Here is a 25,962-nt window from a genome sequence, read left to right as displayed (position 1 = left end):
AGTGGTGCAAACACAGTTCACTGCAGCCTTGACCTCCCAGGCTCAAGTGATTCTCCCACTTCAGCCCCCCAAGTAGCTGGGACTACAGGTGTGCATCACCAAGCCTGGCTAATTTTTGTATATTTTTGTAGAGATGAGGTTTCACCATGTTGCCGAGGCTGGTCTCAAACTTCTGACATCAAGCAATCTGCCCACCTTGGCCTCCAAAAGTGTTGAGATTACAGGCATGAGTCACTGCACCTGGTGAATAATTTTTTTTTTTTTTTTTTTGAGAGAGTGTCTTGCTCTGCCACCAGGCACCAGACTGGACTGCAGTGGTGTGATCTCGGCTCACTGCAACCTCCGCCTCCTGGGTTCAAGCAATTCTCCTGCCTCAGCCTCCTGAGCTGGGACCACAGGTGCATGCCACCATGCCCAGCTAATTTTTGTATTTTAGTAGAGATGGGGTTTCACCATGTTGGCCAAGGTGGTCTCTATCTTTTGGCCTGGTGATCCACCTCCCTCGGCCACCCAAAGTACTGGGATTACAGGCATGAGCCACCACACCTGGATAAATTTTTTTAAAAACACAAATTGTGATTCTGCAGGTCTGAGGTGGAGTCTGAGATTCTGCATTCCTAATAGGCTTCCAGGTAATATAAAGGCTGCCTGATGTTGGAATATACTTTGAGTAGCAAGGTGTTAGAAGAATATGGACATAGTATCTGTTTGGGTAACCCTAATTAATGTTGGTACCTAAGTTTTCAGTACCTTACATAACTAAATAAATTGGAATTATGGCACTGATTTGAAAAATACAATCTTATCGATTCCCAAGAGAATATACTAAGATAACAGTTCAGAAAATCAAGTATAATTTAATATTTTAATTCCTCAAGATCCTATTTGCAAGGAAAATAGAAAATCAGAAAGATAAGTGTACATGAATTGTTAAAAACAATTTCACACGCTACAGTCAACAAACAAAATACATTATAGAAATGTGCTTTCAAATAATTAAAACAGACTGGGCAGCATAGTGAAACCCTGTCTCTACAAAAAAAAAAAAAATTTAGCTGGGCCTAGTGGTATGTGCTTGTAGTTCCAGCTACTCAGGAATCTGTGGTGGGAGGATCACCTGAGGTCAAGGCTGCAGTGAGCTGTGATTGTGCCACTGCACTTCAGCCTGGGCAGCAGGGTGAGACACTGGCTCAAAAAAAAATCTACACATGCAAAAAATTAAAAGATTTTATACCAACACCAACATTTTATGCCTACAAGAAATCAGATTATTCTCACACAACAAAAACAAACAAACAAAAAGTTTAGTGTTGTTTTTTGATAGAAAACTTCTGAGAGGTTCAGCACATTGAGAGTAAATGAGTGTACACAGGAAGGAGCTACAGCTCTGCCAAGAACATGGCCTAAGACAAACATTGCAAAGATAAATTTCAATAAATCTTCTGAAACAGAAACAAAGGAAATATGTAAAAGAGATTTATACAAACTCACTTGGTCAGAGGGAACAGTTTAATGGGATAGAGTGCCTCTTTATCATGCATTACTTGGTCAGTGGAGCCCTTTGACTGCAGAGGTCCCAAATCAACAGTTCTGTCTCCTAATCATTATGCTTCCACCCATTTTCTCCCTCTTTTAACTGTACCTACCTGTGTATGTACAGACACACAATTTAATAAAAGCTTTGTTTGGATTTTGTGTGTGCGTGTATGTGCTCGTGTGTTTTGAGATAGAGTTTGCCCTTGTCGCCCAGGCTGGAGTACAATATTGAAATTTCGGCTCCTTGCAACCTCTGCCTCCTAGGTTCAAGTGATTTTCCTGCCTCAGCCTCCCAAATAGCTGGGATTACAAGCACGAGCTACCACAATTTTTTGTATCTTTAGTAGAGACAGGGTTTTGCCACGTTGGCCAGGCTCGTCTTGAACACCTGACCTCAAGTGATCTGTCTGCCTCAGCCTCCCAAAGTGCTGGGATTACAGGGGTGAGTCACCATGCCCAGCCAATATAAGCTTTATTGAAATACAAAAGAAATGTATACTCATCACAGGGAATCAGAAAGATATAGAAAAACCCAAAGGATGGAAAAAATATAATGTCCCCTATGAAATCTCACTACTCAGAGACAGTTATTCAAATCCTGGTGTATAGACTCAAAGTCATTTTTCCATAATTATATAGATAAGTGGTAAACATTATTCGACATTTTAAAAATTATTTAAAAAAATTTTTTGCAGCTGGGCATGGTGGCTCACGCCTATAATCCCAGCACTTTGGGAGGCCGAGGTGGGTAGATCATGAGGTCAAGAGATCGAAACCATCCTGACCAACATGGTGAAACTCCCTCTTTGCTAACAAATACAAAATTAGCTGGGTGTGGTGGCGTGCGCTTGTAGTCCCAGCTACTTGGGAGGCTGAGGCAGGAGAATTGCTTGAACCTGGGAGGCGGAGGTTGCAGTGAGCCTTGAACTCTTAGCTTCAAGTGATCCTCCCAACTTGGCCTCCCAAAGCACTGGGATTATAGGTGTTAGTCACTGTAACAGGCCCAAAAGTAACATTTGAACAAAGATCTCAAGGTGATGAAGGAGCAAGCCATAAGGAAACTTTTTCCTACTCAGGGAAAAGTGCTCTAAATAGAAGGACTATCAAGTACAAAAGCCTTGATATGGGAGCTAAGGTGCTCAAGGATAGCAAAAAAAGCCAATCTGGTTGGGGTAAAATAAGCAAGGGAAAGAGGAGAAGAGATGAAATCAGATGAAGCAGATCATATGGGACCTTGTAGAGCAGTATAAGGACTGGGGCTTTTTCTGTGAATGAGAATCACTGGCAGGTTCTGAGTGAGGAGGAATATGACCTAATTTTAAATGGATCATGTAATAAATAGTGTTTAAACTCAAAAACCTGAATTTAAACACCTGTTCCATCTTTTACTGTGTGCCCTTAAACTTTTGAGCCTCAGTTTCCTATGTAAACTGCAAAGATACAGACACTGCAAAAAGTTGTTGTGAAGATCAAACAATATACAAAAGGCCAAGTGACTTATGAGCACTGGCTCATGCTTGTAATCCCAACACTTTGGGAGGCAAAGGTGGGAGGACTGCTTGAGCTCAGGAGTATGAGACCAGCTTGGGTAACGCAACAAGACCTCATTTCCACAGAAAATAAAAAACTTGTGGGGAGGGGGCAGAGAAGAGAAAAAAACATATTCGGGTATAATGGTGCACGCCTGTGATCCAGCTACTCAGGAGGCTGAGAAGGGAGGACTGCTTGAGCCAGAAAGGTTGAGTGTGCAGTGAGCCATGATCGCACCACTACACTCTAGCCTGGGTGACAGAGCAAGACCTTGTCTCAAAAATATATACATACATATACACACACAGACACAGACACACACAGACTCACTCTCTCTCTCTCTCTCTCTCAAATACTTTTAAACTATGACAGACTATAAAAATTTCACTACTGAGTTTGTTTGCACTATGTACCTGTTATATATTCCTCTTTTCTAGGCCCTCTGTACTCAACCTACTGCCACCATCATCCATTTATGCGACTTTGCCATGAGATTAATGCTACAGAACTCTGACACCATGAACTCAGTCTGATACTGCCCTTTAGCGTGACGAGTGCAAGGCAAAAAAGCTGTTTTTGTTTTGTTTTGTTTTTATTTTTGGTCACTGATGGCAGAGTGGTTTTTTAGCATTATTTTCCCTGTTGTTATAAAAAACATATTTTTTTTTAGACGGAGTCTTGCTTTGTCACCAGGCTGGAGTGCAGTGACAAGCAATTCTCCTACCAGGTTCAAGCAATTCTCCTGCCTCAGCCTCCTGAATAGCTGAGACTACAAGTAAGTGACAGCACATCCAGCTAATTTTTGTATTTTTAGTAGAGATGGGGTTTCACCATGTTGGCGAGGATGGTCTCGATCTCTTGACCTTGTGATCTACCTGCCTCGGCCTCCCAAAGTGCTAGAATTATAGGCGTCCACCACCACGCCAGGCCAAGAAAACCTTTTTAAGAATGCATTGGTTTGGCCGGGCGCGGTGGCTCAAGCCTGTAATCCCAGCACTTTGGGAGGCCGAGGCGGGTGGATCACGAGGTTGAGAGATCGAGACCATCCTGGTCAACATGGTGAAACCCCGTCTCTACTAAAAATACAAAAAATTAGCTGGGCATGGTGGCTCGTGCCTGTAATCCCAGCTACTCAGGAGGCTGAGGCAGGAGAATTGCCTGAACCCAGGAGGCGGAGGTTGCGGTGAGCCGAGATCGCGCCATTGCACTCCAGCCTGGGTAACAAGAGCGAAACTCCGTCTCAAAAAAAAAAAAAAAAAAAAAAAAAAGAATGCATTGGTAACCATAAAAGTAAAGTTCCACAAAAAAAAAAAAAAAAAAAGACTTCATGAGTCTCATCTTTATTTAATTTGGCACTGTTTTAATAAAGCTAAAACTGTTAGTTCTTGGTCTTGACAGTTTGCCTCATCCAAAAAGAAATAAAAAGGCAGAAAAAAAAGATGCAGACTGACAGATGAATTCAGATTTTCTTTGATCTGCGTCCTAACTCTAAGGGGACTTCAGATAAACTAATGAGTCAGAGAAGGGGCAGTAAGATGTAAGCCAGAATACTGTTGACAACAGCTGTCTGTCTACCTACCTGTCTTCTGAGATCATCACTGAAGTATGAGATCACCAAGGCCAGAGAAAACAGAGTAAGATAAGATGAAGGTCCACTGGAGAATTACGAGGCCTGTTGCATTCTGACTCCACTTCCTAGCAAGCAGAAGGTAGATCAGGCCCTGGTTTTTATCTCCATCTCCTAAGATGTGAGTCAGTCTGAGTAATGATAAAATCCTGCAATGGAAAACCCCAAGGAAAACCAAGATTTTTGGGAAAAATTATAAACAATCTCATATATTAGAGGCCATGAATGGTTTCTTTGAAATAGGCCAATTTCCTCATCTTAAAGTGAAGGGCAAGGATTTTCTACCTAAGGCTTCCCCTACCTAAGGTTTCCCTCAAACTTTAAAATCCCTTAAATATTAAAAAAGTATGTTTTTTTAAAGGCCACATTAATATTTAGCACAAGCTTGTCCATCCTGCAGCCCAGGATGGCTTTGAATGTGCCCCAACACAAATTCATAAACTTTCTTAAAACATTATCAGATTTTTTTTTTGCAATTTTTTAAAAAGCTCATCAGCTATCGTTAGTGTTAATGTATTACAAGACAATTCTTCCTCTTCCATTGTAGACCTTGCCAAAAGATTTAGAACATTACGAGATCTAAAAAGTAGGGATTGCTGGTCCAATCTCAAGTTTTTCATCAGTTCTATAGACCTCTGAGTTATGTGAACCCAAACGGGGCACCTTCGTTAAAGACTTAACATACTATCAAAAAGGACAAAACTCATTTGTCCACAATCTGCCCTATGATGCTTCCTTTCAACCTCATTTTTATTAATTGCCACTCCCCTCCTGACCCATACTATTCTAAAACAAACAGTGCAGAGACAAACTGTAATGATTAGGGAACTCGAAGTTAAAGACATATGCAGGAATTTTAAGTATACAGATATCAAGGAAGGAAAGACTAAATGGACTAGAGAAATTTATTTTTTTTATTTTTTTGAGACGGAGTCTCGCTCTATCGTCAGGCTGCAGTGCAGTGGTGTGATCTTGGCTCACTGCAACCTCCGCCTCCAGGGTTCAAGAGATTCCCCTGCCTCAGCCTCCCAAGTAGCTGGGACTACAGGCAACTACCACCATGCCCAGCTAACTTTTTTATTTTTAGTAGAGATGGGGTTTCAACATGTTGGCAAGGCTGGTCTCTCAAACTCCTAACATAAAATGATTCGCCTGCTTCAGCCTCCCAAAGTGCTGAAGAAATATTTTTAAAAATAATTAACAAATACTTTCAAATAGGTAACACATATGTAGTATAAAACCAAAAAGACTTTAAAGCCTACAGTTAAAAGCAAAAGTATTTTCTGAGGGATAAACCAAAGCAAACACTTAGAAGACTTCAGTGTATAGGTTGTGCTGTATTTCTTAGCCTGGATAGTAGGTGTGCCTTAATCAAATCTTATGATACTTTATATATTCTTTTGCATTTAGGGAGTACTCTCATAATAACAACAAAAACTCTCTTCCACCCCGGCCCTCCAGTCCTCTATTCCCCTTTACTGAGGCAGCCACTGTTACCAGTTTCTGTGATCCGTCCAGTGACATCCTGTGCATGGACAAATGTGTGGGTATGGGTGTGCATACATACATGCACAAGACAGAGAGGGCAAAAAAACCACAAAGTGACGCCCTAACTATGCCTCATTAAGATCAGGTTTAGGGCATGGACCAAAGCATACCTAAGGAACTGTCTCAATCCTTTTCTCTACAAGTGAACTCTGTCCCGCTGCTGTAACGTTATAACTAAGAGGACTGCACTGGCTGGATACAGCTCAGGGCCTGCCTAGTCAAAACCTTACATATTAGCTGTCAAGAGCCAAGTCGTAGCATTCCTCCATTCTAAAACACACCAGAGTCAGTACTATGTCCCAAGATTCCCTAAGACTTAGCTTCAGAAATCCCATAATGTCCATCTTATTTTTTGTTGCTGTTGTTGGTTATTTTTGTTTTCTCTTTTTTGAGGCAGGGTCTCACTCTGTCGCCCAGGCTGGAGTGCAGTGGCACAATCTTGGCTCACTGCAGCCTCTGCCTCCCAGAGACTACAGGTATGTGCTGGGACTACAGATACCCACCACCATGCCTGGCTAATTTTTGTATTTTTAGTAGAAACAGGGTTTCACCATGTTGGCCAGGCTGGTCTTGAACTCCTGACCTCAAATGATCTACCTGCCTCAGCTTCCTAAAGGGCTGGGATTACAGGCGTAAGCCACTGAGCCTGGCCCCACCATGTCCATCTTAGATCATTCATTTTCTAATCAAAATGATCCAGATATGTTTCCATAGTAATGAGGAAAGCTCTAACTGTGGTTTTACTACAACACTTACATTCAGCAATAAACAACACAGGCAGACATGCATACCGCGCATTCTGAGATGCAGAAGAATTTCAACTTTGAAAGCTATTTTTCAACAACATCTGCTTTGGGCAAGGACTGGCTAAAATACAGGATGGTGGGTAGAGGATTCATTTCTTAATGTAAGAACAGACCTCAAAATACTTCGATAAAATCTTGACTTAAAAGCTTATGCTTGTTTTATTAAGGAAAGTATGCCTTCATCATCTCATTCAAAATTACTTACTGTCTACCATGTGCCAATATCCGAAGCCACATATGACTGGTTCCAAAGGACCAGTAAGAGACCACCAGCAGTGAGGAGAATAAGTTTTATTTTTTGAGACAGAATCTTGCTCTGTCACACAGGTTGGAGTGGCATAATCACAGCTTGTTGTAGTCTCCACCTCCTGGGCTCAATCGATCCTACCACCTCAGCCTCCCAAGTAGCTCTGACTACTGGTGGGCACCAACATGCCTAGCTAATTTTTAAAAAAAATTTTTGTACAGCTGAGGTCTTGAACAATCCTCCTGCAATCCTCCTGCCTCAGCCTCCCCATGTGTTGGGATTATAGGTGTGAGTCACCGTGCCCAGACTGAAAGTTTGTATATAACATACATGAACAGGTCTCACCAAAACCCTCAAGCTCCAAATATTCAAGTGAAAACTCTTCATAAATATACAATGTACCCTGGAACTTTGCTATCGTATTCAGTATCCTAAAGTTTTATTTAGGGTAAAACTTTCCTTCCTGAATTCTGTCAACAACATTTACTTTAAAACTCTCATTAAATAGCAGTCTCACCTACAAAGCATATATTCATATAGGTTAAAATATTCTATTTCTAGAAAATCTATGGCTCATGTGTTTATCTGTTGATAAAGTCCAGAAGTCTCGACTTTTCAGAGAATGGCTTTTAGTTCACTGAGGTTTCATAACAGATGCTTTTTCATTTCCTATCATAAATAAAGACAATATTTTACTATATGCCTGTCATATTACTATTAGAATCCAGCTAATGGCTACAGCACTTCAGAACAAAACATCGGTTTTACAAAACCAACATTGTTAACGTTTTTGATCATTTAGGAAAGACAGGTTCTGGAGGCATCATTTTGCTATTACTCATTTCTACACCCAGAGTCTCTCCACTTTTACGAACATAAACAAAAGAAATAAGTTCACACACATGCTATTTTTGGCAGACCCTTCATTCTACCTGCATTCAACACTCCTGTCAATTTCATTTTGCATACTATTATCCTTTGAAAGTTTTATGAGGTAGCTAGTCCAACAGATGGGTGGCTAGCCCTGTCAACACATGCCGAAGGAAAAGCAACTCTTAGTAGGTAAGACAAGAAAATATTAAGTATGTCCCTTTCCCTTTTAAGGCTAAGAACACTGAGACTACCTGAGAAGAAAGCAAACAATCTCAACCTTTATAAAGAAAAGTTACTGGACTGAGATGATCTATAAGTAACAAGGTGATTTTTAAAAGGGAGAAAGTTCAAATGCTAAAATCTACCCCTCAAGATAAAAAATAGGCACTTGCCCACACATAGCACAGACGTGGTAAAATAAATCCAAGTTAGTTTAACTGAGAGCTTTTTCATCAAAGACAGATGGGAAACATTCAGATAAGCACACTATCTTGTTTAGAACACAAAGCTCAATAGATCTGTGGGAGGAAAAGGAAAGGCAACCTGAAACACATACCCTATATGCATGAAAAATGACTCATTATGGTCATATTAGTAAAACCAGAAAGAACAAAATGGTAGGGGCATCTGTCTTCTTTGCCTCTTCCCTGTTCATAAGGTTTATTAACCAGATAGCATCTGATCCGGTCTTCAACTGATGTGTATCATGACTTTCAACATACTACCTAAGCGCTCTCCAAGGAGAACAGAGACCAATTCTGCCAGAGATAGTACCTGCCAGAACCAAGGAGTCTTACTCTCCTTTGAGTGAAAGCCAGCGGATGGGGAAGAGGCCCCCAAATGCCACTTGTCTGAATCTTTTAAGATATGCTCTGAAATAAGAAAACACTACAGATTACATTTTAGTAAAGATCTAAAAATAGCAAAAGAACATTCCCTATTTTTAGATATCTGACTTCCAAGCTTTAAAACACTAAAAGTAAAAGAAACCATTAAAAATTAACTGTATTTTTAAATTAAAAAACTTTGAACTGGAAAATTGTTTTTGAGATAAAATTTCAAAAATCCTGCATTCTGCTGACTGACTCTTTGCTCAAACTTACCCATCTCCAAAATTTAGTCCTAATCCTATGTGTTATTAAGAGCATTTCCACAGAACCAAAAGATGATACAGAAAGATTATACCACAAATGAGAAAGAACAGCTAAGAAAAAAAAAAAAATTAAAGATGCTTTCATAAAAAAAGAGTGTAGACTAGTGATTAAGGATAACAATGTATAAAACAGCAAAGCAATTTAACTGTCCTTCACTAAAAACAGTGCCACAGACAATAATAAAACACTTGATTAAAGAAGACAAATAGTTTGTTTCTCAAATAGGTCTTCTCAGCTGAATAGTCTTAATACCAGTAAGCATCTAATTCGAAGCTCTCAGAATAACTACAATTTGCAATAAGAGAAAAATTAATTTAAAAAACTGAAAATGCAGTACATTTCTTCCTCCCCATTTCCATCCACTCCTAGTAGAAATATGACCAACTTTTTTAAAAGAAGCCTATGGCAAATAAGGTTTGTAGGAAATTACCTGCAAATTAGGAAATTAGGATGTATAGGAATTACCTGACTGTACTGCCATCATTAACATCTCAGGTTCTAGTAGAGTCATGACGGATTCTTCCCAGAAACAAAAGTCCACAAATATAATGAAGAAAAGTCAAAATCACAGGAAAAAAGCTGTATTGAGAAGCTACGGAAAGCTTTCACAAATTCAATCTGATGCCTTATGCTCAAATCAGACTGCGAGAACTCACTCCCCTTCTCAGTGCAGTTACCAATTTATCCACCCTTTAGGCGAGTCAAGATGACACAGAGTTGAATTGCTGCCGACAGGAAACCAAAAAGCTCTCCAGTTAAGACATACTAAGTGTGGTTAGAACAGTGAGTGAACACCTCCCCTTGTTACTCGTCTCTGGGGGAGGGGAGAGACATATATAAAGAGACTTTCAGAAAACAGATCAACTGCTTTTCTCCTCTCTTTATAAGAAGAGAAGATGAGGTTTTGTTCAAAATCCTACTATAAGAGACTACTGTTAATGCGGTTTAGTGCAACACATTAAACACCATCCAAACAACTCAAGCTCATGAAAGAAGCAGTCCAATTACTGACCCATTGATGAGAGGTGGGGAAGAGGATTAAACACATATAAACACAGATATACAAAATGTAAGCCACACAAAGACTAAAAAAAAAAAGAAAAATAAACAAATAAAAGAAAAAAACAAAATGTAAGCCACATAAATTTTCTGAAAAAGAATTCCAATGGCTTTTTTATCTGTGGTATTTATAGATAACAGGCTAAGAAAGCTGAATATTTAACTATAGAAACTATTTCTCCACCCCCACTCCAATTAAAATATCTGTTTCAAAAAGTCATCTGAATACATTCCAGAGCTGTAATCTGTCTTTCAGATCTGTCAGTCCACTAAAAGAGCCTTTTACTTGTGCCTATATTAGATATACAGTCTGTGAATAGACAGCATACTGACGTTAATTGATTTTATTTACTTTTTTTTGTATGTTTCAGACAGGGTCTCACTCTGTCGCCCAGGCTGGAGTGCGGTGATGCAAACATGGCTTACTGCAACCTCAACCTCCAGGGGCTCAAGCGCTCCTCCTACCTCAGCCTCCCAAGTAGCTGGTCTCAAACTCTGAGGCTCAAGCGATCCATTTACCTTAGCCTCCCAAAGTGCTGGGATTACAGGCATGAGCCACCATTCCTCACAGTACCTTTAATTAACTGATATTAATAATAATGATATTAAGATTCCTTTCAGAATATCTGATTGACTTTTTAAAAAGCTGGAAACTAAGAATCCATGTTTGATATGTTTATCTAGAATACCTCAATTTTTCTGGTTAACTATCAGCCTATATGTGAAAACTTGCTGCTGCAAAACAGCCCCGGGAATACCTTAATGCTTACACAGCAAACAAATGATAAATAAACACACTAGGAGACCTTAATAGAGAAAATACTCTCAGAATGATTGAAGGCAATATTTTGTTATTAGAAAAGAGAAGGAATGCAGATTTGGGGTTAAGGAGACACTGCACAAGAGAGAAAAACTTCCTTTCTCACTCCAAGAACATCATGTTTGAAAGAAAAGCCAGAAAAGCTCTATATAGAACTGCGGGAATGACTCAACAGGCAATGTGTAGCAGCCGGTGTGGGCTAAATGCAGCCCTGGGAAGGCAAAAGCATCTCACTGGCCCCTCTGGCAACGAAATTCTCAAAATGACTTATGAAAACCGGGTAAATTCCAACTTTAAGACTACATGACAATCTGGTCAAAGGTTAGCAACTTAAGGGAAAAGCATTCCTAAAAGGTTGAGAAGGTTGAGTCATTCCTTGGTCCTTATGTGGGCTGTATAATTTGCTGTGTGAGAGTTTCTTCTTCTTCTTCTTCCTCTTCTTTTGAGACAGGGTCTCACTTTGTCAGCCAGGCTGAGTACAATGGCATGATCTCGGCTAATTGCAGCCTCAGCCTCCCAGGCTCAAGCAATCCTCCCACCTCAGCCTCACAAAGATCTGGGACTTCAGGCACATGCCACCACATGCCGGCTAACTCTTGTATTTTTAGTAAAGATGGGGTTTCACCATGTTGCCCAGGCTGGTCTCAAACTCCTAGGCTCAAGCCATCTGCCTGCCTCAACTACCCAGTGTTGGGATTACAGGCTTGAGCCACCACACCTGACCTTTGTTAAATTTGCTTTGTCTCTCTAGTAATGAGGGTTTGCAAATGAAACAAGTTCTCACAGTTCAGTATTTGCAGAAAAATAAATATAAATTTTAAGATTCCTGCACAGAAGATGGTAGGAAGGACAAAGGACTGTCTCCCTCCTGCCAAAACTCTGTTCATTGTAGAAAAGTGCATGTAATGCCACAGTGTCAATACTCCAGCACCACAGGAGATGCTGAGAGTCATGCAATAGAAGTAACAATAAAAATCACATCTCAGTTGATTTCACTTTTTCTTCGCAATTCCACACCCATTATCTCATTGACACTTTGAGGTAAAAAGAGCTTAAAAAAAATTTTTTTTTAACAGTAATCTTTAAAAAATAAAAATAAAAAACAAGAAGCAATGTAATCTTTCCCTATTGCTACGATTTTTGCATTTACTCTCCAGAGTATTAGCAAAGCAACATTCATTGTGAAGACAGACTTAAAAATAAATTTCACAATTCTAAGTCTGAACCCCTATGAAAGCTTCAGTTCTACTATTTTTCTGTGCAAATTAGTAACATTTCATAGAAAAAAAACTAAAATAAACTTTTAACAAGGGCTCTGCACAAATGAAGATGACTGCAAGTTAATGGCATCAAGGCAATGAGAGATGATGATCTTAATTTTCAAAAGAACAAAAGCTTTGCTTCTAATCATAACTAGCTAATCAACACAAATTTGATATGATCTACAGTCTGTATTAATTCACTCTAAAGGGACATAATACTGCAGGATACTAATATAGCTTTTTTTTTTTTGAGACAAAGTCTCACTCTACCATTCAGGCTGGAGTGCAGTGGCGAGATCTCAGCTCACTGCAACCTCTACCTCCCGGGTTCAAATGATTCTCATGCCTTAGCCTCCCAAGTAGCTGGGAATACAGGCGCCCACCACCACACCTGGCTAATTTATATATATATATATATTTTTTTTTTTTAGTTGAGATGGAATTTTGCCATGTTGGCCGAGGCTGGTCTTGAACTCCTGGCCTCTAGTGATCCACCAGCCTTGCCCTCCCAATGTGTTGGGAATCAAGGCATGAGCCACCACACCCAACCTAGTTTTAAATTGTTTAACAGTTTTAGCAGTTATTAACTTTTTTTTTTTTTTTTTGAGACAGAGTTTCACTCTGTTGCCCAGGCTGAAGTGCAGTGGTGCCATCTCAGTTCACTGCAACCTCCACCTCCTGGTTTCAAGCAATTCTCCTGCCTCAGCCTCCCAAGTAGGTGGGATTACAGGCGCTTGCCACGATGCCCAGCTAATTTTTTGTGTTTTCAGTAGAGATGGGGTAACACCATGTTGGCTATGCTGGTCTCCAACTCATGACCTCATGATCCATCCACCTCAGCCTCCCAAAACGCTGGGATTATAGGTGTGAGCCACCGCGCCCAGCCTAGATGATGGCTATATTTTAAACTCACTTTTTAAACATTTTTATTTATTTGAGACAGGGTCTTGCTCTGTTGCCCAGGCTGCAGTGCAGTGGCACGATCACGCATCAATGTAGTCTTGACCTCCCAGGCTCAAGCAATTCTCCCACCTCAGTCTCCCATCAGGCCCATTTTTAAATTTTTTGTAGAGCAGGGAGTCTCACTATGTTACCCAGGGTGGTCTCAAACTCCTGGCCTCAAGCGATCCGCCTACCTCAGCCTCCCAAGGTGTCAGAATTACAGGTATGAAGCACCATTCCCAGCCTCAGCTCACTTTTCAAAGTACAGTATATGTTCAGGGATACAACAACCATAAATATGAACAGCCAACTCATAACTTATTCATCCTTTATGTCTGAAATACTGAAGTACTCATTTTATACTACTTCCTCCTAAACTCCCTCCATTGATCTACCGGTACCCTTCCAGTTTCCTTTGTGCCAGTTTTCCCCAATAACCTCTGTCTGTCCCTCCTCCTGATTTCTCCTTCTACCCTCATCTAAACATATACTATTACTTCTTTTGTTTGTCAAACCACTATTTATGCTTTGGATCTCTGCTTAAATGCCTCTTCCTCAAAGAAGCCTTTCCTAACCAACACCCTCTCCTACATTAGAAGCCTCACTATTAGATCTCTGTTATTCTAACATCTTGTGTTTTTGTTTTTCAAAAAAAGCAACTACTGGCTGGGCACTGTGGCTCACGCCTGTAATCCCAACACTTTGGGAGATCGAGGCAGGCGGATCACCTGAGGTCAAGAGTTCAAACCCAGCCTGTCCAATGTGGTGAAACTGTCTCTACTAAAAATACAAAAATTAGCCAGGCGCAGTGGTGGGCACCTGTAATTCCAGCTACTCAGGAGGCTGAGGCAAGAGAATCGCCTGAACCCGGGTAGCAGAGGTTGCAGTGAGTCAAGATCACACCATTGCACTCCAACCTGGGTGACAGAACAAGACTTCATCTCCAAAAAAAAAAAAAAGGCAATTACCAAAGTTTGTAACTATGAATTAGCTTGTCTAGCTCTTTGTTAAGTCTTTTTCTTTCACAGAACTACAGAAATTCCATGATAATGAGAACCTTATCTGTCTTGTTCATTACTCTCTCTCCAACAGTTAGCACTGTGCGCTAAGTGGTAAGATCTTAATAATCACAAAATAATTTTTCCAACATTAAAATGGTCAAATTCTTTAAGTCAATATTTCCACTTCTAAGGAAAAATCTGAAATGCAGGCCGGGCACGGTGGCTCAAGCCTGTAATCCCAGCACTTTGGGAGGCCGAGGCAGGTGGATCACGAGGTCAAGAGATTGAGACCATCCTGGTCAACATGGTAAAACCCCGTCTCTACTAAAAATACAAAAAAATCAACTGGGCATGGTGGTGCGTGCCTGTAATCCCAGCTACTCAGGAGGCTGAGGCAGGAGAATTGCCTGAACCCAGGAGGCGGAGGTTGCGGTGAGCCGAGATCGCACCATTGCACTCCAGCCTGGGTAACAAGAGCGAAACTCCGTCTCAAAAAAAAAAAAAAAAAAAAAAAAAAAAAAAAAAAAAAAAAAAAAAAAAAAAAAAAATCTGAAATGCAAAAAATGTTTTAAAAGATATTTATCTAGCCAGGCGCGGTGGCTCACGCCTGTAATCCCAGCACTTTGGGAGGCCGAGGCAGGTGGATCATGAGGTCAAGAGATCGAGACCATCCTGGTCAACATGGTGAAACCCCGTCTCTACTAAAAATACAGAAAATTAGTTGGGCATGGTGCCGCGTGCCTGTAATCCCCGCTACTCAGGAGGCTGAGGCAGGAGAATTGCCTGAACCCAGAAGGCGGAGGTTGCAATGAGCCGAGATAGCGCCATTGCACTCAGCCCGGGTAACAAGAGCAAAACTCCGTCCCCAAAAAAAAAAGATATTTATCTGGTCAAGCGCAGTGACTCATGCTTATAATCCCAGCACTTTGGGAGGCCAAGGCAGGTAGATCACGAAGTCAAGAAATCAAGACCATCCTTGACAACATGGTGAAACCCCATCTCTACTAAAAATACGAAAATTAGCCAGGTGGGGGGTGCCTGTAGTCCCAGCTACTTGGTGGGCTGAGGCAGGAGAATTGCTTGAACCCAGGAGGCAGAGGCTGCAGTGAGCCAAGATCATGCCACTGCACTCCAGCCTAGCAAGAGGAGATTCCATCTTAAAAAAAAAGGGTATTTATCCAAATATTAATGTAAGGATGAAAAACAGAAAATGATTACAATTCAAATGTCTCCTTTTTTAAGGAGAAATTAAGTAAATGATGGCACAGAACAGAATGTTATGCACTCCATTAAATGTTATTTTAGTAACATGAATAAAACAGGACACAGAATTGGGTCTGTGGTATTAGCTCGGTTATTTAAAAAACATACATTTGCCTACTCAGGAGGCTGAGGCAGGAGAACTGACTGAACCCAGGAGGCAGAGGTTGCGGTAAGCTGAGATCGCGCCATTGCACTCTAGCCTGAGTAATGAGAGAGAAACTCCATTTCAAAAACAAACAAACAAACAAAAAAAAAACATACATTTACAAGAATACTAGAGGGATATAAACCATATGCTAACAGAGATTTTCTCTGGGAGATGGGATCCATTAGAAATTGGGTTTTTAGGGGCCGGGCGTGGTGGCTCAAGCCTGTAAACCCAGCACTTTGGGAGGCCGAGGCGGGTGGATCATGAGGTCAAGAGATTGAGACCATCCTGGTCAACATGGTGAAACCCCATCTCTACTAAAAATACAAAAAATTAGCTGGGCATGGTGGCACGTGCCTGTAATCCCAGGTACTCAGGAAGCTGAGGCAGGAGAATTGCCTGAACCCAGGAGGCGGAAGTTGCAGTGAGCCGAGATCGCACCATTGCACTCCAGCCTGGGTAACGAGTGAAACTCCATCAAAAAAAAAAGAAATTGGCTTTTTGGTTTTTTTTGATGCTGGAGCAGGAATTCTATCTGGTATCTATTCTCCAGGGGCCTAACATAACGTGATGAATTTAGTAAGAATGAGAAATTGATTATCTCTAAGTATTGGAATGAAGTAGGTTATGAAATTCTCTAAGTCACATTATAAACAGAATCATTTAATCAACTGACATGCCTAAGATTGGAGAATTTTCAACTGGGGGACCTAATCTAGAAAATCCTTGAAAATCAGGCTTTCTGAGAAATATAATTAACAAACCTCTTTCCTTTCCCCAAGAAATAATGTAGTTTGGATCAGAAACCACCCACTCAAAATTTTCACTTCTCCCAGCAATTAATTAGAACCTCTTTTGCAAGCATGAAAGGCTCAGTTCGAAAGGATACAGGATTACAGTTTGTATCCTTACAGAAAAAAATACATGATCTGCCCTTTATTCCACAGGCTGCACATGTGAAAAACAAAAAGGTACTTCTTAAATCTTTCATAAAGGAAGAGAAAACGCACTGTGAAAGAGGAACTAGTAAGCCCTTTTTCACTCCCATTCTATTGCTTACTTTTCTTTATATAGCTCTTCCAATCCATCCAGCACCTCAGATTACAGACACACATAGAATTCCATCTTTGTATCTCTCCAAACAATATCTGAGATCAGCAAGTTAGAAAATAAATTTTTTGTAAAAGATAACATTTACAATAGCAATAAAATATATGAACCGTCTAAAAATAAATCTAACAAAAGATGTGTAAGATCATCAGAGAAAAAATTTTAAAACCCATTGAGAGACCTTATAAAAGATCTAAATAAGTGAGGAAAATACATATCTACAGTGTAATATTCTAAAAAGGTCAGTTCTTCCTAAATTGGTTCATAGATGTAATGCATTTGCAATCAAAATCCCACAGTGATTTTAAAATTTAGATGGAAACGCAAAGACCAAGAATAGACAAGAATGAAACTCTTGAAAAAGAACAAGGTGGGAAGACTTACTTCTCCCATACAACAGGGCTTATTACAGTTATCATAATTAAAACTGTGAGGGCAGGCATACACAAATAGCCCAATGAAACCAAATAGTGAGCTCAGAAACATACCTACATAGATCAAGTCCTTGATATACAAAAGAGGTAGCTCTGTTGATTACCGGGGAAAGAATAATATTTTCAATAAATGGGAATCCACTTGAAAAAAAAATTGTCTTAGCTTATTCCCATATGAAAAATTATTTCCAGAAACATAAGACAGAAAACTCACAAACTATAAAAATACATTAAATTTAGAAATTCTTTTTGTGTTTTGTTTTGAGATAGGGTCTTGCTCTGTCACCCAGGCTACAGTACAATGGAGTGATTATGGCTCGTAACTTTGAACTCCTGGGCTCAAGCAATCCTTCTGCCTTAGTCTCCCGAATAGGTGGAACTAGAGGCATATACCACCATGCCCGGCTCATTTTTTTAGGTGATGGGGTCTTGCTATGTTGCCCAGCCTGGTCTTGAACTCCTGGCCTCAAGCCTTCCTACAGCCTTGACCTCCCAAAGCATTGGGATTACAGGCATGAGATACTACATCCAGCTAAATTTAGAGATTCTTAATCAAAAGACAGGATAAAGAGAAAGGAAAAGGCAAATCACAAAGTGGGAGAAGATGTCTGCAATACATTTAAGCAACAACAAACTACTATTCCGAATATTTAAAGAACTCTTACTCTGGCCGGGCGCGGTGGCTCAAGCCTGTAATCCCAGCACTATGGGAGGCCAAGGCGGGTGGATCACAAGGTCAAGAGATCGAGACCATCCTGGTCAACATGGTGAAACCCCGTCTCTACTAAAAATACAAAAAAATCAACTGGGCATGGTGGTGCGTGCCTGTAATCCCAGCTACTCAGGAGGCTGAGGCAGGAGAAGTGCCTGAACCCAGGAGGCAGAGGTTGCGGTAAGCCGAGATCGCGCCAAACTCCGTCTCAAAAAAAAAAAAAAAAAAAAAGAACTCTTACTCAAGAAAAAAAAAAACAAATACAATAGAGTAGGCAAAAAACTTAACTTGCCACTTCACAAAAAAGGAAATACAGGCCAGGGCCAGCATGGGCAACACAGCAAGACTCTGTCTATACAAAATATTAAAAAATGATCCAGGCATGGTGGCACACTCCTGTATTCCCAACTACTCAGGAGACTGAGGTGGGAGGATCATTTTAGCCCAAGAGATGGAGGCTGCAGTGAGCACTGTATTCCAGCCTAGGCAATACAGCAAGACACTGTCTCAAATAATAATAATTACAATAACTGATAAAAGAAATCACTTGCCATTATGATATACTGATTGAATGGATGCCAGAACTCCCTGAGCTGAAGCCTAAGGGCTTAGTTCATTAGACAGACGTTTCCAAGCTAAAATATACCTTAAAAATTTTTATCAACATTTCACAATGGCCAGTAAAGTTTGGGTTAACCAAAGGCACCTCCTCTCTTTAAGGCTCCAAGTTCCTCTGTTTAGGAAATGAAGGTGTCAGGACCTTGATTGCCTAGTGCCCCATAGAGACTTCTGCTAACCCACTGATTTTTTTTTTTCTTTTTTGAAACAGAGTCTCGCTCTTGTTCTCCCAGGCTGGAGTTCAGTGGTGTGATCTTGGCTCACTGCAACCTCCGTCTCCCCGGTTCAAGTGATTCTCCTGCCTCAGCCTCCTAAGTAACTGGAATTACAGGAACCTGCCACCACACCCAGTTAATTTTTTGTATTTTTAGTAGAAAAGAGGTTTCACCATGTTGGCCAGGCTGATCCTGAACTCCTGATCTCAAATGATCTGCCTGCCTTGGCCTCCCAAAGTGCTGGGATTACAGGCGTGAGCCGCCCCACCCGGCCACCACTCAATTTCTATATAATACATGCTTCTATGTGAAACAGATCAAAGTACATTTCTCATTCCACTCTCTCAACACACAGTACACCCATTCAATAAATGGAAATCCACTTAAAAAAGCACCTCCTCTAACACTAGAATTTATTCTGTTCTAGAACTCCACACTTTCCAATTTCACAATCTTCTCAAATATTTTCCATTTTGGCTCCTATCATTACCTCCCAGCAAATGACCATGCAAAAAATCTACTGTAAAATATAGCAATCTTCTTACCAGCCTCTTTCCTCTAGAGCTGAATGCTGGAGAGTAACAAAATTTAAGAGGTAGGTAGAGAAAGATAGCAAAAGGTCTGAACGGCAAAGAGAGAGGCTGGAAATGTAGAGTTTAAAAAGCCAGGAGCCAGGCGCGGTGGCTCAAGCCTGTAATCCGAACACTTTGGGAGGCCGAGGCAGGTGAATCACGAGGTCAAGAGATCGAGACCATCCTGGTCAACATGGTGAAACCCCGCCTCTACTGGGGAAAAAAAAAAAAAAAAAAGGCCAAGAAAGGGTAAGTCACAGATATCCCTGGAGGAAAAGTTTCAAGTTGACAACTATGTCAAATTATGCAAAGAGGTCAAGTAGCATACACTACAGACGGCTTATTTGATCTACAACAAAAAGAACACAAATTGCTTTGGCAATGGCAGTTTCTGAAGACAGGTAGTGACAGAAGCCATAAAGCATTTTCTGGAATATGAGAAAGCCATAAAGCATTTTCTGGAATATGAGAAAGTAAAGCGAATAACTGTAAACTATTCTTTCAGGAGGTTAAAGACTTAGGAAAGGTTAGAGTTGTTGGGAAAGATTTTAAGATTTTAGTTAATTTATATGCTAAGTGAAAAACTTCAGAGGAAAAGGCTGAAGATGCACAAACACCTTGGGCCCAACAGTAACAGCTGTCTTCTACTCTACTAAGAAGACAGAGTTCTTACCTGTAGTGGAATAAACAAGTAAACCATTCATTGGGTGTATGCCAGTGAACAGTTTCTGCCCTCAGGAAGTATACTATTTAAGGGGAAAAAACAGACAAAACACACACACACACACACACACACACACACACACACACAAAGTGCTTTGAAAAAAAATCAGGATAGAGAGTAACGGGAGGTGCTACTTTAGAGAAGACAGGCAGGGAAGGCCTTCCTGAGGAAATGACATTTGCGCAGGAACTTCAATGAAGGCACAACAAGTACAAGGCCCTGGGATAGGAACATGTCTGATGTGTTCAAGAAATAGCAAACAGTCAGTGTGACTGGAAGCTAGGGGACAAGAGTAAGAAATAACATCAGAGAGAGGCCGGGTATAGTGGCTCACGTCTGTAATCTCAGCACTTGTAGGACAAGGCAGGCACATAACTTGAGGTTAGGAGTTCAAGACCAGCCTGGCCAATATGGCAAAACTCCATCTCTACTCAAAATAATTTTAAAAATCTGGGCATGGTGGCATATGCCTGTAATTCCAGCTACTCGGTGGCTGAGGAACAAGAATCACTTGAACCTGGGAGGCAGAGGTTGTAGTGAGCTGCAATCACACCACTGTATTCCAGTCTGGATGACAGGGCAAGACTGTCTCCTCCCCACACCAAAAAAAAAAAAAAAAAAAGAAATAATATCAGAGAGTATGAAGGCCACATCATAAGTACTATGATTTCATCATAAGCCTCACAGAAAAGCATTGAAGAGTTTTGAGATTAGTGAAGCAGTGTCTGATTTCAGTTTTCAAAGGCTCATGCATTGCTGCTTGAAGAATTCCAATTACAATACAGGGTGATAAAGTAGGTTCATAAAGGGCAACTGGGGCATGGTGGCTTACACCTGTAATCCCAGCTCTGTGGGAGGCTGAGGCAGGGGTTAGGGTGGGGAGATGGGATCACTTGAGGTCAAAAGTTTCAGACCAGCCTGGCCAACATGGTAAAATCCTGTCTCTACTAAAAATACAAAAGTCATCCAGGCATGGTGGCACATGTCTGTAATTCCAGTTGTTCAGGAGGCTGAGGCACAAGAATCACTTGAACCTGGGAGGCAGAGGTTGTCAACAGCCAAGATCGCGCCACTGAACTCCAGCCTGGGTGACTGAAGGAGACATCATCTCAAAAAAAAAAAAAAAAAAAAAAAAAAGCAGGGGCAACTGGGAAAACCACAAGAGGGGCATCTAACACTAAATATGAGTTAGGAAAGACTTCAAGGAGAGGGAGAGAAAAGGTATCCCAAACAAAGGCCACAGATGTAGAAAAGAAATAGGGATTTTGAAAAGTCTTGACATTTCTTTACACCAGCTTGACATTTCTTTTTTTTTTTTTTTTTTGAGACGGAGTTTCACTCTTGTTGCCCAGGCTGGAGTGCAATGGCGCGATCTCGGCTCACCGCAACCTCTGCCTCCCGGGTTCAGGCAATTCTCCTGCCTCAGCCTCCTGTACATTTCTTGACACCAGATCGGACAGAAAGTATTTTATAAAAATATACCACTTACATCTACAAAAAAGGAGAGATATCCAATAATAAAACTAATAAATACCTATATGACCCTTCTGGAGACATTCACAAAACTCTGTGTAAGACATTAAAGAAAACCTACTTAATTTAAGAGCTAAAACAAAGTAATGGACAGGAAGACTCAATATTTTAAAATGTGTATTTTCTACCTACTGTTTTGTTTTTTTTTTTTAAAGACAAGGTTCTCAGAATGTCTCCCAGGCTGGAGTGCAGTGGTGTAATCTCAAACTCCTGGGCTCAAGCAATCCTCACATATCAGCCTCCCAACATGGTGGGATTACATTCTCCCCACTTAACTATAAGTGGCATATTTCAAACAAAAATCCCAACAAGTATACCAAAAGACATATACAAGAATTCCAGGCCGGGCACGGTGGCTCAAGCCTGTAATCCCAGCACTTTGGGAGGCCAAGGCAAGTGGATCATGAGGTCAAGAGATCCTGGTCAACGTGGTGAAACCCCGTCTCTACTAAAAATACAAAAAATTAGCTGGGCATGGTGACGTGTGCCTGTAATTCCAGCTACTCAGGAGGCTGAGGCAGAATTGCCTGAACCCAGGAGGCAGAGGTTGAGGTGAGCCGAGATCACTCAATTGCACTCCAGCCTGGGTAACAAGAGTGAAACTCCGTCTCCAAAAAAAATAAAAAAAAGAATTCCACAGCAACCCATGATTCATAATAGCCCCAAAGTGAAACAACCTAAACATCCATGAACACTAAAATGGAAAAACAAATTGCATTTTATTCATACGATGAACTGATTACACAGCAATAAAAATAAACTCCAGCCACACACAATTCAACATTAACAAATTTCAAAAACACAAAGAAACCACCAACAGAGCCAGGCGAGGTGGCTCATGCCTGTAATCCCAGCATTTTGGGAAGCCGAGGTGGGCGGATCACCTGAGGTCAGGAGTTCGAGACCAACCTGGCCAACATGGACAAACCCCGCCTTTACTACTCAGAAGGTTAAGGCAGGAGAATCACTTGAACCCAGGAGGCAGAGGTTGTGGTGAGCCGAGATCACACCATTGCACTCCAGCCTGGGAAACAAGAGCGAAACTCCGTAAAAAAAAAAAAGAAAAAGAAAAAGAAACCACCAACAGAATATACACGTATGACTCCATTTATATAAAATTTAAAAACTAACCAGTCAGTGTTGAAAATCAGGATGGTACTTTCCTTTGAGCAGGGAGAAGGGAGTATTGATTGGGAAGAAACATAAGGAGGGGAAAGTTCTGGAATATTCGTATTATTTCCTCCTAAGTAGTAGTTACTAACAGGTATACTCACTTTATGATAATAACAACACAAGTTGTGGGTTATTCTGTATTTATGTTATACTGTAGTAACAGGAAGAGTACTAGTGTCTGCGATTTACTTCAAGATACATCAAAAAAATCAGATTGACAGCTAGGTATGATGGCTCAAGCCTGTAATCACAGGACTTTGGGAGGCCGAGGCAGGCAGATCACCTGAGGCCAGGAGTTTGATAACAGCCTGGGCAACAAGGTAAAACCCTGTCACTAAAAATACAAAAATTAGCCATTCGTGGTGGCACATGCCTGTAATCCCTGCTACTTGGGTGGCTAAGGCAGGAAAATCACTTGAATTCAGAAGATCGGGGCTACAGTGAGCCAAGATCGCACCACTGCACTCCAGTCTGGGCAACAGAGTGAGACCCTGTTGCAAAAAAAAATTAAATTAAAATTTAAAAATTAGATTGACAGATGGATACTTGGATATCCATGTTATAAAGCAAGTTGTTTTTTTTTTTAACAAGTGTTTTAAAGATTCTCCAGTACGTTTATTTTACAAAATTTTTGTACAGTTGACCCTTACACATGGGTTTGATCTGGGTGGGTACACTTATGCACATAGTTTTTTCAATCAAAAGCAGGTGAGGTCACACAGATCAGTGTTTGTGCTTGGAATGTGAATAAAGCAAGTTTTATAAAATGTTAACGGTATAATCTAAGAGATAGGCATGCAGGTATTCATTGTAAAATTCTTCCTACTTCTGTTTTTTCTTTCTACTTTATGTTTAAATTTTTTCATGATAAAATATTGGAGGTAAAAATCCCAAAGGGTTTTTCTGTTTTGGGGGTTTTTTTTGGTTTTTTTTTTTTTTTTGGCGCAGAACTTGATAAGCCAATTCTAAAATCATAAAAAATTAAAATGGTAATAGCCAAGACAACTTTGAAAAAGAAGGTAAGGAGAGAGAGACCTGTCCTAACAAACAGAAAGACTAATTATTAGGCAATAACTAAAAGAAGATAGTACTAACACAGAGATGGCCAGAAAGACCAAAGAATAGAGAGCCTAAAAACTAACTCAGGCACACGTAGAATACAGCAGGCATTAAAGATCAGTAGGAAAAAGAACTATTCAGTAAGTGGGGATTAACAGCTTGGATTAGATGAAAATACAGAGTATCTTTAACTTAGAAGGAAAATCAATACTGATCAATAAACACAAGTTCCTGAAGAACACATAATATATTTTTCTCTCATTTATATATGGGTCTAAAACATGAGAAACAACATTATATATTGTTTAAGAATATATTCGGCCGGGCACGGTGGCTCAAGCCTGTAATCCCAGCACTTTGGGAGGCCAAGACGGGTGGATTACGAGGTCGAGAGATCGAGACCATCCTGGTCAACATGGTGAAACCCCGTCTCTACTAAAAATACAAAAAATTAGCTGGGCATGGTGGCGCGTGCCTGTAATCCCAGCTACTCAGGAGGCTGAGGCAGGAGAATTGCCTGAACCTAGGAGGCGGAGGCTGCAGTGAGCCGAGATCGCGCCATTGCACTCCAGCCTGGGTAACAAGCGCGAAACTCTGTCTCAAAAAAAAAAAAAAGAATATATTCACGGCCAGGTGCGGTGGCTCACGCCTGTAATCCCAGCACTTCGGGAGGCTGAGGCGGGTGGATCACGAGGTCGAGACCATTCTGGTCAACATGGTGAAACCCCGTCTCTACTAAAAATACAAAAATTAGCTGGGCATGGTGGCACGTGCCTGTAGTCCCAGCTACTCGGGAGGCTGAGGCAGGAGAACTGCTTGAACCCAGGAGGCGGAGGTTGCAGTGAGCCAAGATCGCGCCATTGCACTCCAGCCTGGTTAACAAGAGCGAAACTCCGTCTCAAAAAAAGAAAAGAAAAGAATATATTCACATGGGAAAAGAATACAGACATATTTGGCAATGAAATACCAAATTCAAGTCAGTAGTTACCTTCAGGGGTAATGAAGATTTATGCAAAGTACATAAGCTGGGTGGTACTTGAACACACAAGTATTTTCTATATTGTTCTTTATACATTTTTTTCCAATCTTAAGTATTTCATAACAAATTATAATATTTTGAATTAAAAAAAGTTTGAGGTATGAGTATATAGTTTATAAACAGTACTTAACACAGTTTAATGGGCTGGAAAAAATACTAGAAATAGGGAAATAAGATGTTAAAGAGAAAAAGACCAGATTCTGCAAAGCCTTGTAAAACATGCCAAGAAATTTATTCATTTATTTACTTATTTATTTGAGAGAGTCTCGTTCTGTTACCCAGGCTATAGTGCAGTGGCGCAATCTCGGCTCATTGCAACCTCCGTCTCCTGGGTTCAAGCAATCCTCTCACCTCGGTCCCCCTAGTAGCTGGGACTACAGGCATGTGCCAACACACCTGGTTAATTTTTGTATTTTTAGCAGAGACAGGGTTTCACCATGTTAACCAGGCTGGTCTCAAACTCCTGATCTCAGGTGATCTGTGTACCTCTGCCTCCCAAAGTGCTGGGATTACAGGCATGAGTCACTGCACCCGGTAAGAAATTTATTTTCCTTTTGTTTCATCCCACAAGGCAATCACTGAAATGTTTTAACCTAGGAAGTTTAACAGATTACTCTGACAAGGCTATATGATAGAGTATATTTCCTAATGACACGGGTTTGTTTGCCATTTAATCGTGTATAATACGTTGATATTAGCGAATATATATATGCTGAATTAATGAATTTATGGAAGGAATGGGATGACAAAAGCAGAGAAATTAGAAAGAAATTATAATAATCCAGGCAGGAAATGGTGTATTTACAATGATCGCATTAACTTACAGCTATCTCTCTATTTTATAAGAAATATTAAGATTATAAGAAACTTTCAAGGAACCTGAAACTAAGGACCTATAACATTATAAACATGAAGATCCTGGTTCAAATTAGGGAAAGGAATAATTCTGTATCTACT

The 25,962-nt window shown here is 40.6% G+C and overlaps 1 protein-coding gene across 6 annotated transcripts in view; it reads right to left on the bottom strand.

Moving 5' to 3' along the window:
- The window catches only part of MRTFA (myocardin related transcription factor A), a 217,819-nt gene that overhangs the window by 109,847 nt on the left and 82,010 nt on the right, over positions 1-25,962 (bottom strand). Inside the window, exon 1 of one of the 6 annotated variants that reach the window (XM_010343417.3) lies at positions 9,787-25,958. The exons of the other annotated variants lie outside the window; for them this stretch is intronic. Coding sequence (XP_010341719.1) covers positions 9,787-9,832 — 46 coding nt within the window. The 5' untranslated portion in view covers positions 9,833-25,958. Of the gene's footprint in view, positions 1-9,786; positions 25,959-25,962 lie in introns of those variants that run through there. 6 annotated transcript variants of the gene reach the window in all.

The sequence above is a fragment of the Saimiri boliviensis genome, chromosome 21 (assembly GCF_048565385.1).
Source record: "Saimiri boliviensis isolate mSaiBol1 chromosome 21, mSaiBol1.pri, whole genome shotgun sequence".
NCBI classification, from domain to species: domain Eukaryota; kingdom Metazoa; phylum Chordata; class Mammalia; order Primates; family Cebidae; genus Saimiri; species Saimiri boliviensis.
This window is presented reverse-complemented; position numbering and strand designations above follow the sequence as displayed.